The sequence below is a fragment of the Clupea harengus genome, chromosome 25 (genome assembly GCF_900700415.2).
Source record: "Clupea harengus chromosome 25, Ch_v2.0.2, whole genome shotgun sequence".
In the NCBI taxonomy this organism is placed as follows: domain Eukaryota; kingdom Metazoa; phylum Chordata; class Actinopteri; order Clupeiformes; family Clupeidae; genus Clupea; species Clupea harengus.
Window position 1 is genome coordinate 1,237,274 of NC_045176.1, and position 20,236 is coordinate 1,257,509.

Consider the following 20,236-nt stretch of genomic DNA (forward strand, 5'->3'; position numbering starts at 1 on the left):
ATCGGGGACCAAGATTAGCACAATATTATACAGATTGCCTTCCATAATATATTAGAACTAGAATGGATATTTTCACACACCACTACAACACCTTCCAATCATTTCACCACAAGTATAACGATATGATATGATCAAAAAGTAAATTGTTTCATCACAGTCAAGTGCTAAATAGATCTTTATGCGACTTTGAGTATTTTTGTAATATTCCCAAAAAAATGAATATACATATGAATATGAAATTAATATACAAAAGAGATTTGATACCAGGTGAGGCTATGAGTAATTCTGAAAGGAAGTCTTGAAGTCTTGAGATATTACACTCTGTATCAGGCACCAGTCTACTGATCTGTTGCTGTAATCATATTCAGTACAAAATGTCACACCAGCCAGTGGATTTGGATGTGAGTAATTCTACTCATGGGATACTCTGGCCATGTGGAAACATCTGGCCATCAGTGTTTTCCTACGTTCAGCTTCATCTGTATGTCGTGCTGTGGTCTGTTTGTGAGAGAGCTGATCTGTTGTGGTTAAATGGTCTGATTGCTGTCTTCATGTTGTTGAAAGGTTAACGGTGGAGAGGCTGTCAGATGCTGATGTTGGTGTCTTGATCTCAGCTCTGGGGGAGGGGAAGATCCTGACTGAACTGAGGTAATCATTTTACATTTGTGATTTGTGATCATATAGAACTTGAACAACTTCTATCTTTTTAACTCTATGTTAAAGGTCAGGATAGCCTTGCGGTTAGAGCAAGATGTTATACTCATAGGAGGACTCAGGAGGTAGAAGATGTTTGAAAGATGAGGTTTTTATTTCCTCAAATAAGGCTCAAAGGCAGTAAAAACATTAACAATACTAAATCAATATAAATGAAACTTTCCAAAAAGACATATAGGCATCATAGCCTCAATACAAATATACAATTAAAGTTGACTATATAAAATTAAAGGACCACATTAGCTAGTCCAAAACGAGAGCTCCCAAGACTTACGTCTTGATTAAACGGCAACTCTCCCGAACAAAAGAAAAGGCGATTTAAGTAGCCTCGACATACACCTGTAATTGGCTCATGCCAATAGTACATTTCAGGTGCGTCAACGGCAGGTACCGACACCTTGGGCTCATAGCAGCCATACTTAATCAAACAAATGTCCCACATAGCTGGGAAATGGACTACACCAACGTAGTATACAGGCTCGGTGACGGCCTAGCCGAACACATGATAAAGCAGCCAACAACAACAACAATTAAAGATAACTCGGGTTAACCCCGAAGTTACAAAGAGTTTTAAAGCTCGCGCTTAATCGCGCCATCTTCACACACACAAACGAACACAAGACGAGACATAAACAGTAAGACAAACGCTGTGAAATATGATAATATGAGGTCTGATTTTAAACTAAATAAACGGAACATTTGAGAGACAAGACATTGAACGGTGTGGTTATTTTAAACAGAATGACGTGCATAACGAACATATAAACTGTACATGTACACGAACATCGAACATGCAAAACACACACACACAAAACACCTGCACCCCGTCCACTAAAGCAGCAGCCTACAGGCTGCAGTGGCGGGTCACACAGGTGCCCCGTCACACTCTACATTAGGTAGAGCAAATAAAGTGTGTTCCTTGTGTTATATGCTTGTTGTCTTCCCTTCTGTTTGTGCTGTCCAGGACTGAATCCAGTTTCTTCCCAGTTTAGCTTTGCAGTGTTGGGGAGTAACTCTAACAAATCTGCCATCCTGTCTTCATTAGACATAGTTGATGTTAATAACAAACGTGTCTGGGTTAATTAAAGTAAAGAGAACATGAACACACATGTATAATGTGTGAGTGCATAATAAAGAGAGAGATTGAGATTGGTCTGTATGTGCTCATTCACAGCGTGGCAGAGAGCAGCCTCTCACCTGAGAGTGTGGAGCAGGTCCTTAGTGCTCTCTCCAGGCAAAAGTCCGTGGATGACGTCCATCTGTCTGTGACGACCATCACTGTCACCACCGCAGCCCTGTGCTTGGACTTCATTCAGAACACAAAGACGTGCCGTAACCTGACGTGAGAACAGCAAGATTGCTCAAATTAACTGATAATCATAGCAGTCAAGGTTGATTATCTGCAAGGTGTTGAACTTATTGTGTGTGTGTGTGTGCGCTGAATAGTATATTTCTATCTTTTGTTGGTCTACTCTTATAGCCTAGTATCAATTAACTCTGTGTTTGTTCTTTGATTGGTCAGTCCCCATTGACACTGTGTTCTGATTGGCAGGCTTCAGGATAATTCAAGGCCACCATCCTTTCTCTCTGTGGACAAAGACTCCAGAAGCCTCAGGTGAAACCTCCCTTCATGAGAAGCCTCACTGTCTGTGTTAATGGTGTTGTATGTAAACGTTACATGTTGCACCTGAAGAGTGAGCATTGTTATCTGTGAAATACTAAACTAAGCCCTCATGTGCCTGTGTTTTAGTCTGAAGGTGAATTCACTATTGTCTCCCACAATGTCACCTGCTTCACTTACCCTGTCACAAGCCGACAGCCCAACCAGTGGCAGCTTTACTGACTTCATCCACAAGTTTCGCGATGTCACAGGATTAAGAGCAAAGTAAGACCATAAAGAAATACATTTAAAAAAGCATATTTTCCACACATGGGTGTCTGGTATTATTCAGTCATGTTTTTGTGTGTTTGTGTTGAAGTTCACATAGGTCTCCAGGTGACTGTATTGGTGTTCTTGAGTCCTTCACTGACTGGTGCACTCTGCCTGGTCTGGAGAAGGTGGAATTGGCGGTGAAATGCCTGACTGAGAGCTGGGCCCACTGGATCCTCAACCTCATCCACACGTGCCCCACTCTGAAGGAAGTAGGGTAAGAGATACATCATCTTCTGTTTCTGTATGTAGTCTATGCATGGAGGTGTAGTGTGTATGGACACACTATGCAGGACCGTGTGTGTGTGTGTGTGTGTGTGTGTGTGTGTGTGTGTGTGTGTGAGAGAGAGAGAGAGAAATATAAAAAAAAAACAGATATTGTATCTAAAGAACATTGTATTATTGTGTTTGAAATGTATTTGCTTTGGCACCACTGCTTTGAAACAGTCATGCCAATAAAGCTCAACTGAATTGAAGAAAGAGAGAGAGAGTGTGTGTGTGTGTTTGTTGGAAGATCCATGACAGACTAAAGAAGTATATTTTTATTTTAGGTATTTGGCTGATGCGCCTCATGGTCTCTTACTGGAGGAGGGGATCAGTCTTCTGCAGGAGTCCTATAAGCGTCCAGATTGCACTGTGATCCTCACTGGGTGTGTACTTCTACTGACTGACCTGTCTCTCTGACTTTTGATCTGTTTGTCTGACTCTTGATCTGTCTGTCTGTCTCTGTTGATTAGAAAGCATCCTACCCTCCCTGCACACACACACACACACACACACACAAACACACTGCCAAAGAAATCTATGTGATTGAATAGAACATTGATGTATTCTAATGCCTTAAAGACATCTTTGATGTTTTATCAGACAGACTTAGTGAATATGGAGTGAGGTGCTCCTGATGGAGAGCTGTAGGTGTTTTATCCTTAAAGCTGTAGGCAAGTGTGAGGTTTGTGTAGAGTTGGGATGTTTGTGTGTTTTATCCTTAAAGCTGTAGGCAAGTGTGAGGTTTGTGTAGAGTTGGGATGTTTGTGTGTGTTTTAAACCCTAAAGCTGTTGGTGAGTGTGAGGTTTGTGTGGAGTTGGGATGTTTGTGTGTTTTATCATTAAAGCTGTAGGCCAGTGTGAGGTTTGTGTAGAGTTTTGATGTTTGTGTGTGTTTTATCCTTAAAGCTGTAGGTGAGTGTGAGGTGTGTGGGGAGATCTAATGTGTTTCTGTGTCTGTTTTTCTCCATGAAGGAAGAGATGCACTAAACCCAGTGGGAAGTGTGGAGAGGAAGATGACTTCCTACTGGACTGCAACCAGTTTGTGGAGATCCAAATGATTGGGTCAAATGTCACTGAGGAGATGCAGGTGTATTCAATAGATGAGGAGGACAGCAATGATAAATATATTGACTTTTCAACAGATGAGGAGGACAGCCTGCCTTCAGACATGTTGTGATACAGGTGGAACACAATTGCAGGGGGTGGAGTTGTAACAGAGGAATTTATTCTTATAACAAACACAGGGATACAGCAGCACACACACACACACACACACACACACACACAGGGATCCAGCAGCACACACACACACACACACACACACACACACACACAGGGATCCAGCAGCACAAAGCGAACGTAATGCTTGACTTAAGATCAATAGCTCAGAAGACCTTTATCAGGTAATAAACTCCATAAAACATTCAGAAGACACAGACACAAGGAGAGTCCTGACAGACCATGTGCCGTATCAAACAAGGACAGTCCTGACAGACCATGTGCCGTATCAAACAAGGACAGTCCTGACAGACCATGTGCTGTATCAAACAAAGCTTGGGTTCCACAGATGCAGGTTCTCACAAAAGAGCAGGGGGGTATTCGTCGTAGCTCGCTAAGCGGTTTAGCAAGCTAATTTTCAGGCTAAGATAAAAAACGCCCCTCTTTTTGGTTCGTGGAAGCAACTTTTGATAAATCACCATAGTACCATATCAATTAGCACTAACCTGCTCCAGCGCAGGCTAACTTAAGTGTAGCTGGATAAGCTTGCCACACCCCCGGAAAAAGGAGGGATCCCATTGACCAAGGACTGATATTAGCGTAGGGAGAGAGTTCTTTGCGATCGCCAAGATTTCGCCAATTATTTTACAAGACCTTCTCGAGTCATTTATTGCAAACACCACAGTCGAACATTGACTGTCCTGCGCTTTTTTTGCGAGTGGTACATTTTTGTAGTGTCTGTGTTTCAAACCTGATGATTTCATGTCATGATTTTATTTAGCCTCCTCTGTGGAGCACTTTGTAAACGGTGTCTATAAATAAAGATAATTATTATTATATGATTATCGATATTATATTGTAAACGGAGTCTATAAATAAAGATTATTATTATTATTATATGATTATCCCAACCCTCCAGCGGCGGCCATGTCTACACAGATGCAGCCCTGCAGGTGCAAGGGGACTCGACTGACTCCGACGAGGAAGCCAGGGAATTGAGAGAAATAAGTAATGTGCTGTCTGACTTAAACTGTGCAATCAAACAATTGATCAATAAATAGTGTCATGTGTCTCCGTACCTCATGTGTTTTTACGAGCGACGCATCACATCCAGACGCAGACTTTAGCTCACACCTCGCAATGAACTTCCTGTAAATCACATCATAGATACACACCTCCCAAAGCACTTCCTGTATATTAATCACACACCATAGATACACACCTCTCAACGCACTTCCTGTATATTAATCACACACCATAGAAACACACCTCTCAATGCACTTCCTGTATATTAATCACACACCATAGATACACACCTCTCAATGCACTTCCTGTAAATCACACACCATAGATACACTCCTCTCAACACACTTCCTGTATATTAATCACACATGTGGGCCTCTCTTAGCCTTCAGTCTCCACCTCAGTTCATATGGGGGGATGTATATTAATCCCACGTCATAGAAACACACCTCTCAATGCACTTCCTGTATATTAATCACACCTCTCAACGCACTTCCTGTATATTAATCACACATAGAAACACACCTCTCAACGCACTTCCTGTATATTAATCACACATAGAAACACACCTCTCAATGCACTTCCTGTATATTAATCACACATCATAGAAACACACCTCTCAATACACTTCCTGTATATTAATCCCACACCATAGATACACACCTCTCAAAGCACTTCCTGTATATTATTCACACATGTGAGCCTCTCTTAGCCTTCAGTCCACCTCAGTAAAGTTCATATGGGGTGATTTTAGAAACTGGCTGAGGAAATGGGGATTTTAGGAACTGGCTGAGGAAATGGGGATTTCAGGTTTAATAATGAATGCAATACAATAATAGAGGAGGATATGTGTAATTAGGAAGGACTGGAGCCCCCCCACCCCACCCCTATGAATCATGAATGCTGTCTCTACTTGGGCGTCTTAGGGGGGGGCAACTCTTCAACAGCAGTAAAGGAGGGTGGAGGTGATTCCTGTTGGCTCTAAACGCATCATCACTCCCACCATTAACCCACAGCTCTGGTCACATGACCACACAGAGGCTCTACCATTAACCCACAGCTCTGGTCACATGACCACACAGAGACTCTACCATTAACCCACAGCTCTGGTCACATGACCACACACAGAGACTCTACCATTAACCCACAGCTCTGGTCACATGACCACACAGAGACTCCACCATTAACCCACAGCTCTGGTCACATGACCACACAGAGACTCTGTGCCATTAACCCACAGCTCTGGTCACATGACCACACAGAGACTCCACCATTAACCCACAGCTCTGGTCACATGACCACACAGAGACTCTACCATTAACCCCCAGCTCTGGTCACATGACCACACAGAGACTACTTTATGTAGGTAATGATGCATGCGATATATAAGGGTCATGTGGGCTTTATGTAGGCAATGACACATGCGATGACACATGCGACATACCCGTCAATGAGCAGCGTGCAGCCCGGTCTCTTCCTGGAGTCCCTCAGGAGTCGGACCGCCTCCTCGTGGATCAGACCGTCCCCCACCCGGCCCAGACCGGCCACCACACTGAGGAACACACCAGAGAGAGTCTCCTGAGGTCTGGGGTGTTTTAGAGGAACAGAGAGGGTCTTCTGAGGTCTATTAGAGGAACAGAGAGGGTCTTCTGAGGTCTGGGGTGTTTTAGAGGAACAGAGAGGGTCTTCTGAGGTCTATTAGGGGAACAGAGAGGGTCTTCTGAGGTCTATTAGAGGAACAGAGAGGGTCTCCTGAGGTCTATTAGAGGAACAGAGAGGGTCTTCTGAGGTCTGGGGTGTTTTAGAGGAACAGAGAGGGTCTTCTGAGGTCTATTAGGGGAACAGAGAGGGTCTTCTGAGGTCTATTAGAGGAACAGAGAGGGTCTCCTGAGGTCTATTAGAGGAACAGAGAGGGTCTTCTGAGGTCTGGGGTGTTTTAGAGGAACAGAGAGGGTCTTCTGAGGTCTATTAGAGGAACAGAGAGGGTCTTCTGAGGTCTATTAGAGGAACAGAGAGGGTCTTCTGAGGTCTGGGGTGTTTTAGAGGAACAGAGAGGGTCTTCTGAGGTCTATTAGGGGAACAGAGAGGGTCTTCTGAGGTCTATTAGAGGAACAGAGAGGGTCTCCTGAGGTCTATTAGAGGAACAGAGAGGGTCTTCTGAGGTCTGGGGTGTTAAAGAGGAACAGAGAGGGTCTTCTGAGGTCTATTAGAGGAACAGAGAGGGTCTTCTGAGGTCTGGGGTGTTTTAGAGGAACAGAGGGGGTCTCCTGAGGTCTGGGGTGTTTTAGAGAAACAGAGAGGGTCTTCTGAGGTCTGGGGTGTTTTAGAGGAACAGAGAGGGTCTTCTGAGGTCTGGGGTGTTTTAGAGGAACAGAGAGGGTCTCCTGAGGTTTGGGGTGTACAAAATGATGTGGGGCTGATAACAGTTGGATCACTGGTCATCACCCGACTGTCTGTATGACCTAGATGCAGCATCTGCAGAGCTGTCAATCAATCAACCGCATCTGCAGAGCTGTCAATCAATCTATTAATCACATTCTATTTGAGCCTTCTGCTGTGGTGTGACTCAGCTTCAGGAAAACTCTAAGAGTCGTAAGTTTACCACAACAATGTCATTGGATGGATGAGGTCAGTGTGTGTTACCACAACAATGTGACTGGATAGATGAGCCCAGTGTGTTTTACCACAACCGTGTCACTGGATGAGCCCAGTGTGTTTCATCACAACAATGTCACTGGATGGATGAGGTCAGTGTGTGTTACCACAACAATGTGACTGGATAGATGAGCCCAGTGTGTTTTACCACAACAGTGTCACTGGATGAGCCCAGTGTGTTTCATCACAACAGTGTCAATGGATGGATGAGCCCAGTGTGTGTTTTACACCACAACAATGTCACTGGATGGGTGAGCCCAGTGTGTTTTTTGTAGGGCTGTCAATAGATAAAAAAAATTAACGAATTAATCGCACGATTTGAAATTAATTAATCGCGATTAAACGTTTTTTTTCTTCTTAAGACTAAATCTTATAAATTAACGAGTAATCACTTCATACAGCGTGTATTTTAGACACTGTTGTTTAATTGTAGTTTTTTTTTTTAAACACAATGGTGCCCCTCGACGGTAAATCGTAAGAATTTCCCCTGAAGCAATTTGAATCACCTCAATCAGCCCACTGTCCTCAACTATGTTGATGGGCCGACAGTCACCGGCAACCCAAATGGCAACCTTTTCACGGACTCGTCTAGTTATTTTCCTAGAGAAGTCATGGAGTGTGGGTTGGCGATCATCTAACCTGGGACTGCTTTCTGTCAGGTGCTTTGCATTAAGGTGATAACTTCAAGACGAGCTGCTTCTGTGATAGCTAAATTCAGCTTGACAAATGCTACATACAACTTTAGTTTTGTCGATTGTTCCGTCATTTTGGCTCTTAAACAGAGACTTTCCGCCCAACAATCCCTCAGCTCTCTCCATCTTCAACTACCACAGTGGTTCTCAAACTTTTTCTGTCTTTCCCCACTTTGAACAAGGGGGGCTATTCAAGCCCCACCTGTCCCTCATCGCTCCCATAAAATGGTAGGCCAAGTGTGGCCTGAAGTAATTCCCAATCCTCTCCCCACCTCTTCTCCGCCTCGCTTCCTGTCATAACGTCATGTCCTATCCAAATAAAGGCATTTAAAAAATAATAATAAAAAAAAAATATATATTTTTTTTTTTTTTAAGTTGCGTTAATTGCGTTAAAATATTTTATCGTGTTAATCGCGGCCGCATTAATCGCATAGATTAACGCGTTAACGCTGACAGCCCTAGTTTTTTGTTTTGTTTTGTGAGTCCAGTGTTAGACTGCTAGATCAGTCACATGTCCACAGACTCGTCTAATAACGCTTGACCTGGATTAGACCTTTAGACTGCTAGATCAAATCCAGTTAGGATATGAAAGGTATCCGATAGGTTGCATCATGTAGCTGCCATGCTCCATCCACAGCTTGTGATTTAGTAAGGCCCAACCCAAATAGCAGCTCACCCACTCCAGAATCACTGAGGGACCCCCTCCTGCATAACTCTTAGTTTACAGAACATATCTGTAAAGAACTGATGTCCACTCAATAAGTATTTAAGTGCAAAGTTCTCTATTGAACAAACGTGGAGGTAACACAGGCAGGTAAATCCAACTTATCACTTTAGCATCAACCCAAGACTAACGTATCTCGCGTGATCTCATTTCCGGTGACATCACTCATAAGGTCACATATACATGTACACATTATATGACAATATCTATTGAGTTTCAAAAACGGCCGTTAAAAACAAAACACTTCCATTTAGAATTGGACATAGCCATCTTTGACCAATCACGTTGAGGCCTGTCTTATATTTGCACTACTTTAGTCCTTTTCCCTCAACCACTGCTCAAACCCAAGCAGGACCCTCCTCCCTCCTCTAGGGGGCAGTAGAGATCTGTCACCTAGGATATCCTGGGAGATTGTTAAAGTGGCATTATGTAGGAAATGTACTTCAGGACTAGGATTAGCAGTTTTACCTTAAAATCACAGCCTAAACAAATTGGGGCGCTACAATGACGTTTAATATGGAGAATTGCCTCCGTGCCATACCAGAGTCCGTAGGCATATTACTGGGTTATGTAGGTTTGCCTGAAGCCACCCAGTTACTACTACTGTCTGCCGAACTAGTAAGTAGCTTATTTGCCGTCTTGCTTTGTCTTGTGTTGCATATGCTTGACTGTTAGGAAAGTTGTTGACTCGTTTGTCATAGTAAGCAAATTTCAAGAGGTTTCGCTAGGTTTAGCCGCTAGCATCTCGTTAGCGATTAGCAATTCCTACATAATGCCACTAAACTATGCATTCTATAAAAAAAAGATTTAAAATAAATAAATAAATAAATGCATTTAAGTCAGACTACCTTTATTTATTTCGCATTACCACATTAAAACAAAAATCAAATTTTCAAAGGCATTGGATAAGCACTGTCCCAGAGGAATTGACAATTCATTTTCTGATCAAAATAAATTCTAAAGTTAAATGAACAGATTTTCCTTCGGCCTCTACCTCCCAAATCTCTATGTGTGTGTGCAAGCACAACCAAAGGCACCTCAGGAGAGCAGTGGACACACACACCCTGTGGCAACTACAAGTGACCACCTCTGGAGAGGAGTGGACACACACCCTGTGTGAACTACAAGTGACCACCTCTGAACAGCAGTGGACACACACCCTGTGGCAACTACAAGTGACCAGACATATTGGGCTTTATTAGCTTTTACTAACGTTTTCACAAAGTGCCATAAACAACAATTACAACAAAAAAAACAACAAAAAAACAAGCACATAACAACTGTGACAACGGCAAAATTATGTTCAGGGAAGGAGACAAAAAGCTTCAAAGAAAACACACATCAACCTGTCAACAAGGACAGGATGCAGGCAAGGAAGTGTGAGCAGCTGGTCCAATGGGGAAGAGACAGAGATAAACACACCATGAGCAGCTGGTCCAATGGGGAACAGACGTGTGTGTCTGTGTGTGTCTCTGTGTGTCTGTGTGTGTCTCTGTGTGTCTCTGTGTGTCTCTGTGTGTCTCTGTGTGTCTCTGTGTGTCTCTGTGTGTCTCTGTGTGTCTCTGTGTGTCTCTGTGTGTCTCTGTGTGTCTCTGTGTGTCTGTGTGTGTCTGTGTGTGTCTGTGTGTGTCTGTGTGTGTCTGTGTGTGTCTGTGTGTGTCTGTGTGTGTCTGTGTGTGTCTGTGTGTCTGTGTGTCTGTGTGTCTGTGTGTCTGTGTGTCTGTGTGTCTGTGTGTGCACACACCTCCAGTGAAGAGACAGTGGAGAGGGGGGCGGGGTGGAGGGGAGAGGTGGGGGGTGGGTGTTGAGGTAGAGGGGGGTGGGTGTTGAGGTAGAGGGGGTGTGGGGGCTCAGGAGCGGGGCGAGTGGGGGCTCAGGAGCGGGGCGAGTGGTCCCCGGCCTCCAGCAGGAAGCGCAGCCAGCCCAGGACGTTCTCCTCGGCGGTGAGCTCGCTCTTGAAGCTGTAACCTAGGACGTTCTCCTCGGCACTGAGCTCGCTCTTGAAGCTGCAGCCCAGGACGTTCTCCTCGGCACTGAGCTCGCTCTTGAAGCTGTAGCCCAGGCCCGGCTGGGTGGGCCGCTCCCTGGAGACTGAAAGCTCTTCCTGCGGGCACACAAACCACACTCGTACACAGACACAAACCACACTCGTACACACACACAAGCCACACTCGTACACACACACAATCCACACTCACACAAACCACACTCGTACACACACACAAACCACACACACACACACACACACATACAGTACACCCACAAACAAACCACACTCGTACACACACACAAACCACACTCATACAGTACACACACAAACAAACCACACTCGTACACACACACACACAAACCACAGTCATACAGTACACAGAACTGGGCCGACAGCAGATAAGGGCTGAACCGGTCCGAGGATGCAGCAGCTCTTGAGCTCAATGCCTCAGTACACATCTATAGACAATCAGTTCAGTTCAGTTCAGATTGGATTTAGAATCCCAACATGAAGGATTATTCATAGAACCACTACCAATAATCTATAGAACCATTATCAATAATCAATAGAACCACTACCAATAATCAATAGAACCACTACCAATAGCTGCACACCTACAGTAGACACCCACACCTACAGTAGACACCCACATCTGTATAAACATGTTGTGAAATGGGAGAACAGCCCCCCCCCCCACACACACACACACACACAGACACAGACACAGAGACAGACAGAGACAGACACAGAGACAGAGAGACACAGACAGACAGACAGACACAGACACAGACACAGACAGACAGACAGACCTTGGGAGCAGAGGAACACAGACAGAGACAAAGAGACAGACAGACAGACAGACAGACAGACAGACAGACAGACAGAGAGACAGAGAGACAGAGAGACCTTGGGATCAGACAGACAGACAGACAGACAGACAGACAGACATACCTTGGGAGCAGACAGACAGACACAGACAGACACAGACAGACACAGAGACACAGACAGACAGACACAGACACAGACACAGACACAGACACAGACACAGACACAGACACAGACACAGACACAGAGACAGACAGAGACAGACAGACACAGCGACAGAGAGACACAGACAGACAGAAACAGACAGACAGACAGACAGACAGACCTTGGGAGCAGAGGAACACACAGACAGACAGACAGACAGACAGACAGACAGACAGACACAGACAGACAGACAGACCTTGGGAGCAGAGGAACACAGACAGACAGACAGACAGACAGACAGACAGACCTTGGGAGCAGAGGAACACATTTCCTGTCCGTGTGCAGCCCTGCCAGCTGGCTGGGGGGACAACAGTGAGTTTGATCCTGGCGGAGCGTCCAGCTGTCTGTCCACCGCCACACTCCTCTCCTCATCCACCTGACCCAGCAGGCCCTGTCTGTGGGGCGGACACACACACACACACACACACAGTGGCTGTCTTACTTCCCTAATCACACAGCCCTTAGCCAAAGCTTACTTCCCTAATCACACAGCCCTCAGGCAAAGCTTACTTCCCTAGCCACAAAGCCCTTAGCCAAAGCTTACTTCCCTAGCCACACAGCCCTTAGCCAAAGCTTACTTCCCTAGCCACATAGCCCTTAGCCAAAGCTTACTTCCCTAGCCACATAGCCCTCAGGCAAAGCTTACTTCCCTAGCCACAGCTTACTTCCCTAGCCACAGCTTACTTCCCTAGCCACATAGCCCTTAGCCAAAGCTTACTTCCCTAGTCACACAGCCCCACAGCCAAAGCTTACTTCCCTAATCACACAGCCCTCAGGCAAAGCTTACTTCCCTAGCCACATAGCCCTTAGCCAAAGCTTACTTCCCTAGCCCCACAGCCAAAGCTTACTTCCCTAGCCACATAGCCCTTAGCCAAAGCTTACTTCCCTAGTCACACAGCCCCACAGCCAAAGCTTACTTCCCTAGCCACATAGCCCTCAGCCAAAGCTTACTTCCCTAGCCACACAGCCCTTAGCCAAAGCTTACTTCCCTAGCCACATAGCCCTTAGCCAAAGCTTACTTCCCTAGCCACATAACCCTTAGCCAAAGCTTACTTCCCTAGCCACACAGCCCTCAGCCAAAGCTTACTTCCCTAGCCACAGCTTACTTCCCTAGCCACATAGCCCTCAGCCAAAGCTTACTTCCCTAGCCACATAGCCCTTAGCCAAAGCTTACTTCCCTAGCCACATAGCCCTAAGGCATAGCTGCATGAGGGGCATGTTGTGTGCTCGGCAGCCTTTACCCAGATGTGGTTGATTACGGAGTGCCTGACCAAGAGTGAATAAGAGTGTAACCCTTGGTTAGGGAATCCAAACAAATATTATAATACACATTAAATACATAAAGAAAAACACATACACATATAAAAATAAAACACATTAAACACATAAAATAAATCAACCCCACTGACACCGCCCCCCTTCTGTCAAAAAAATGTCTGGTGTGTGTGCCGTCTCATGTGTGAGCCGTCTCGTGTGTGTGTGTGAGCCGTCTTGTGTGTGTATGAGCCGTCTCGTGTGTGTGTGTGTGTGTGTGTGTGTGTGTGTGTGTGAGCTGTCTCATGTGTGAGCCGTCGTGTGTGTGTGTGTGTCGTCTGGTGTGTGAGCCGTCTCATGTGTGAGCCGTCGTGTGTGTGTGTGTGTGTGTGTGTGTGTGTGTGTGTGCCGTCTGGTGTGTGAGCCGTCTCGTGTGTGTGAGCCGTCTCGTGTGTGTGTGTGTGTGTGTGTGTGTGTGTGTGTGTGAGCCGTCTCGTGTGCGTGAGCCGTCTCGTGTGTGTGTGTGAGCCGTCTCGTGTGTGAGGTGCACTCACAGATGCTCCGCCTCAGGTGGAGACTCCGCCTCGCTCTGGGCGGAGAGAGTGGGGTCCCAGGCGTGCAGCGCCTTCCTCCACAGGCGCACCTGGGCGTCCCAGGACCGGCGGCTGTACTTGTGGTATTTGTTAGGAGTGGATGGATGCAGACCGGGAACCCGAAGATGTCTGCAATCGTGCGTGTACACCCACACAACAAGAGGAAACACGCAGGCCAATTAGTCAGATGCTGCATTCAAATGTGTGTGCGCTTAACAGAGGATACAAATGGTCTGAGGTCTCTGGAGAGTGTGTGTGTGTGTGTGTGTGTGTGAGAGAGAAAGTGTGTGTGAGAGAGAGAGAGAGAGTGTGAGTGTGAGAGAGAGAGAGAGAGAGAGAGTGTGTGTCAGAGAGTGTGTGTATGAGAGAGTGTGCGCGTGTGTGTGTGTGTGTGTGTGTGTGTGTGTGAGAGAGAGTGTGTGTGTGTGTGTGTGGTCTGGCTGCAAACAAAAAAAAAAAAAAATCTGATTTGTGGAAAAACATTCCTTCAATATACTGGCAAAAACAACCCGAAACCTGACTACAACACAACAGATGAGGCTCAATTAGGGATGGGAATCGAGAACCGGTTCCCAGTGGAACGATTCCTTGTAATCGTTAGCCGGAGTCCTTAATGATTTGTGCATGCGCAATAACGTCACACGCACGCAGCCTTATTTCGTTGAGACCGCAGCCAACATGGCGTCTAGGCAGAGGCGTTCAAAAGTGTGGTTATATATTTCACGCAAAAAGATGACCACAGGGCCACTTGCAATGCTTGCAAAACGTCTATTTCGTTGTTTCATTGTGTAAACCAGCTTTTTACTATTTGTTTATGTCATATCGTTATTTTTAGTTTAAGGGATATACACTTAAAAAAACAAAAACTTTGCATGGTCAAATATTATTTAGCATAGCAGTTTTCAAACTCTTGTATATCAAGGACCCCTAAACTGCCACAAATTAGTCCAGGGATGGATCCTCATTTGATAAGATTCTTTTCCAGGCTCCCCCATCTAATTTTTTAGTTTATATGTTTTATTACAAAAAATTTATGAAACCCATTACCAAATCAGTCATAGTTACTTGTGGTTGGAATTATATATATATATATTATCATCTATTCAGAGAAAATTATATTAAAGAAAATGAATGTTAATAAACCCGTTTGAAATCTCGGATCTCGAATCGGATCGATAATCAAAATCAATAATGGAATCGAAATGTTAAAATCTTATCAATTCCCATCCCTATGCTCAATCTACATCCCAAGATTGCACGGGCAGAGAGCTAGTAGCGCATACTTGAGCTAGCGGTTAGCACAGGCAGAGAGCTTAGTAGCGCATACTTGGGCTAGCGGTTAGCACGGGCAGAGAGCTTAGTAGCGCATACTTGGGCACCTGCTGCAGGTAGTTCTGGTAGCCTTGAGTGTTCTTCCCATACTGAATCTGTTTCTGGCGTCTCTTCAGAACAGACTCGTTGGTCTCAAAACGCGACGGGTCCACATTACGAGAACACCAAAAGGGCTTTGACGGGGACCTGAACAAAAGAGGATTACAGAGTAACGAGCAATTCTAGCACTCCCTGGCACATAGATGGCCAAAGAGTAGCATAGCATAGCATAGCCTAGCCTAGCCTAGCATAGAGAGGGCATGGTCCAGACCAGGCAGCTGCAGAATATGATTAGCAATTAAGTCCTGGGTGATCAGTGATTATTATACAAGACTGGTTTCACAAAAACATAGATAGCTGAGGGGAGAGGGGTCAGAGGTTATGTTTGGGATGTGCATGGTCACATGACCTGGTGACCATATCCGTCTCGTCTGTCTGGACTGCGGCGGAGGATATTCGCAGGATACAGCGCTCTAGGATGGAGGACCTGTTGACGACGACCAGAAAGCACTTCAGTAAAGAAAATATCACCAAGTCACAACACTTGTTCAAAAGATCATGCATGGCTTGGACAGGTACATTACATTTACATTTAGTCATTTAGCAGACGCTTTTGTCCAAAGCGACGTACAAGGGAGAGAACAGTCAAGCTAAGAGCAATAAAAAAAACATGGTGTAACAATAAATACTACTTTTACATAAGAATTAGAAAAACGACCTAGAAAGGAAAAAGAAGTGCAGGAATGTAACTGCTGAAGTGCAAGTTAAGCGCTAGTCAAGGTGCCCGTTAGGAAGGGAGGTGCTCTCAGGTACATACAGGGCACAGTACTGTACTGTAAAGATCATACATGGCTTGGACAGGTACATACAGGGCACAGTACTGTACTGGGTTTCTAGGAAACAGAAAGCATGCCTTGGCAGTTTGTGCAGTGCCTTCCCATTACAGCTAATTTCCTGTGACCTAGTAAGTCCACACTGCTACACCCCCAGTAAGTCTGTGCTCATTTCCTGTAGGTGACCTAGTAAGTCTGCCAATTTCCTGTAGGTCACCTAGTAAGTCCACACTGCTACACCCCCAGTAAGTCTGTGCTCATTTCCTGTAGGTGACCTAGTAAGTCTGCCAATTTCCTGTAGGTGACCTAGTAAGTCTGTGCCCATGTCCTGTAGGTGACCTAGTAAGTCTGCTCATGTCCTGTAGGTGACCTAGTAAGTCTGCTCATTTCCTGTAGGTGACCTAGTAAGTCTGCTCATTTCCTGTAGGTGACCTAGTAAGTCTGCTCATGTCCTGTAGGTGACCTAGTAAGTCTGCTCATTTCCTGTAGGTGACCTAGTAAGTCTGCTCATTTCCTGTAGGTGACCTAGTAAGTCTGCTCATTTCCTGTAGGTGACCTAGTAAGTCTGCTCATTTCCTGTAGGTGACCTAGTAAGTCTGCTCATGTCCTGTAGGTGACCTAGTAAGTCTGCTCATGTCCTGTAGGTGACCTAGTAAGTCTGCTCATGTCCTGTAGGTGACCTAGTAAGTCTGCTCATGTCCTGTAGGTGACCTAGTAAGTCTGCTCATGTCCTGTAGGTGACCTAGTAAGTCCACACTAGTGAGGAGAGACGGGGACCAGGAGATGTGGACGAGACCTGCGAGGCTTCTGAGAAGAGACTGCCGCAGCGTTGTTGTCACCCATCTGAAGGGGCCGTGGACTCGCTCCCATATCACTGGGGAAACACAACAGCCTAGTCGGAGTTGGATAGCACTCACATACAGAGGTCATACAGAGGTCATGCAATAGGGTTTATACAGCCTAGTCGGAGTTGGATGGCACTCGCATACAGAGGTCATACAGAGGTCATGCAATAGGGTTTATACAGCCTAGTCGGAGTTGGATGGCACTCGCATACAGAGGTCATACAGAGGTCATGCAGTAGGGTTTATACAGCCTAGTCGGAGTTGGATGGCACTCGCATACAGAGGTCATATACAGCCTAGTCGGAGTTGGATGGCACTCGCATACAGAGGTCATATACAGCCTAGTCGGAGTTGGATGGCACTCGCATACAGAGGTCATGCAATAGGGTTTATACAGCCTAGACTGAGTTGAATGGCACAGAGGTATGCGAGCGAGAGAGAAAAAGAGAGAGAGAGAGAAAGAGAGAGAAAAAAAGAAAGACCGAAAGAGAATGAGAAAAAAAAAGCGACAGAAAGATAGAAAAAGACAGAAAAAGAGAATAAGAGAGAGAAAAAAAAAAGAGAAAAGGAAAAGGGAGAGAGAGAGCAAGAGGGATAACGAGAGAGCGAGAGAGAGAGCGAGAGGGATATCGAGAGAGAGGGGGAGAGAGAGAGGGGGAGAGAGAGGGATAGCAAGAGAGAGAGGGAGAGAGAGAGGGGGAGAGAGAGGGATAGCAAGAGAGAGAGGGAGAGAGAGAGGGAGAGAGAGAGAGAGGGAGAGAGCGCTACCTGACCAAGCGGTCGTAGACAGAGCTGCAGCCTGGCAGTAGCCAGGGTTCCATACTGAGGGAAACTCCAGCACCAAAACTGAAAGGGGCTCCAGCACCGAGACTGAGGGGCTCTCCAGGCCCGAGACTGAAGGGGTCTCCAGCACCAAGACTGAGAGCCTGCTCAGGGAAACCAGGCCATAAGGGTACGGGGAAGCCTCTGCATTGGACGAGAAAAACAAACAACAAAACAAACAGCTATGAGCATAGCACAACAGTCAACTTACTTTTTACATCTCCCCTCTGTCTAGGGTTTAAGGGAACACGAACAAACTCGAACACGCATACACGCGCGTACCCACACTAAAAACTCCCATCCCCACCCACAGTGCGGGTTCGCGAGAGCAGCAGGTTCTATGATTAATCTTGCCCTGACTTGGTTTGAATCTGGGACCGACCTGCTGGGTCACTGCCAATTCTCCCTTTCTCTCCCTCCCTCCCTCCGTCCATCATCTAGATCACTGCCAGTTATCTCTTTCTCTCCCTCCCTCTCTCTGTCTGTCCATCATCTAGGTCACTGCCAGTTCACGGTCGAACCCGTTTCAGAGTCAGCTGCCCTACGCGTCGTCATTAAGCATCCTCTGCATAGCCTTGGCAAAATGAAAACTTCTACTCCGAAACGTATGTGGCTCTGACGAGGCGCTGAGCTACCGTAGTAGACCTGCCGAAGGTATTTCGGGACCGATAGCGGCAGCGTTGGATGACGTGAAAAAGGGTGGTAAAGATACTCATTCAAAAGTTTCACTAATCGTCTTGGGGGTTTCACCTGGAAAGAAATCCGTTGGTTTCCAACGTCTACTGCATTTGTGCACAAATTAGAACCGTCACGCAAACATACTCTGTACATCTGAGTATTGGACACGCAAAACCTAAGTACCATGATAATATTATCCCATGGATGAAATACTGAAACAAGCAGTAAGCAATCGGTTCGATAACTGACCTTAACTCCGAAGACCTTTGGAATGTTGACATGCCGACTTCGACTGCGGCCGCAGCTGGAAAATGCCATTTTAAAAAGTCCGAATCAGATTCTAACTATTTTCAGGTGAAGTGGGTGGAGCAATGGTCACGGATAATTTATCAGGCCTCATTTTCAACTCATCGTTGAAATCGTGTTGTGTTTAGTTTGTAAATGTTTGTGAAGTCAAAAAGTACACGAGTAACAGTTCCATTTTCATCAACAACAGCCTACTTTTTATTCCCACGACCAGTTTCGAAGCATGACTCATAGAAATACATAGCACTTCCCGCTGTCTTGTAACTACAGCTGTGATCTCTTAAACATTCACCATGACCATTTTCATTGAGCATCAAATTCAGGGGGAAATATCTGAATCATGAAGTTTCTGGTGTCCACTTAAAATTTATCTAAATTATAAATAACGTTAGAGAATTATCGCCCGTCACGACAACGTGTTAAATCATGTCTAAAACAAACTGTCACTTTCACTATGCAAACCCAAACGTATAGCTGCATGTTGCTCAGCCTACGTGGTCTACCTGCTACGGAGCGTCAGTTGTTCAATCTGTTAGACTTTAAGTAATTATTTAAAAGCGTATGGATGCGAACATTGAAGTTTGAGTAAATATGTCCTATATTTTGTCCCCCACATTTATCCTCCAAACACACATGGCTGAAGCTTACTCCTCAGAGCTCACCAGTGTCTCCCAGTGTGTGTGTGTGTGTGTGTGTATGACTGATTTTCTGATATTCTGTTTCTAACCTGTCTCTGTCTTCTCCCATACAGTATGATCTGTACCTGCAAATGCTGCCGGCTGTGATAACATTGTTCCTCATCACTATATAAGCTATAATTACATGAACACAGACCTGAGATCTGTGCACTTCCTGTCTCTCCTTCCCTCCCTTCCTTGCTGGTGCAGTAACCCTCTGCCAGACTATCACACACAAATCCCACTCTGCCTACGATACACACCGTATGGCAACAACCTATTTACCAGTAAGATAAACAAATGCAATCATTGACACAGTGTTCTTCTTCATTGCTCTGCTTATTCCTATATTAGTAATCATAGGACTCTATATATGGGTACTCACTAAGATTAATCCTTATAGATTAGATTCAACTTTATTGTCATTGCACAGAGTACAAGTACTGAGGCAACGGAATGCAGTTAGCATCTAACCAGAAGTGCAAAGCAGAAGAGTGCAGAGTATGTGCATAATGGTAATATAAATATAGATAAATAGGATATATACGGTATGATATAAGATATAAGTGGTATGAACAGTAAGAACATGAGCAGCAATAGTGGTGATCAGTGCAG

At 45.3% G+C, this 20,236-nt stretch overlaps 1 protein-coding gene across 1 annotated transcript; it reads right to left on the reverse strand.

The window, feature by feature from the left end:
- Positions 1 to 11,042: 11,042 nt before the first annotated feature.
- slbp2 (stem-loop binding protein 2) lies at positions 11,043 to 18,971 on the reverse strand. The gene is made up of 8 exons (XM_031562745.2): positions 18,888 to 18,971; positions 17,907 to 18,104; positions 17,090 to 17,167; positions 15,870 to 15,947; positions 15,461 to 15,607; positions 14,048 to 14,218; positions 12,490 to 12,688; positions 11,043 to 11,327 (listed from the first exon to the last, which is right to left on the reverse strand). Exons 1-8 carry the CDS (start codon positions 18,917 to 18,919, stop codon positions 11,097 to 11,099), a joined length of 1,134 nt encoding a protein of 377 aa, XP_031418605.1. The 5' UTR covers positions 18,920 to 18,971; the 3' UTR covers positions 11,043 to 11,096.
- Between the last annotated feature and the right edge of the window lie 1,265 nt (positions 18,972 to 20,236).

Bases quoted from the DNA above. Each gene is read 5' to 3' on its own strand.
- slbp2 (XM_031562745.2), bottom strand. From the start codon at position 18,919: ATGTCAACATTCCAAAGGTCTTCGGAGTTAAG. The intron at 18,105-18,887 runs GTCAGTTATCGA...CGTCCAATGCAG, and splicing joins CAAAGGTCTTCGGAGTTAAG to AGGCTTCCCCGTACCCTTAT. The intron at 14,219-15,460 runs GTATGCGCTACT...GCACGATTGCAG, and splicing joins TACCTGCAGCAGGTGCCCAA to ACATCTTCGGGTTCCCGGTC.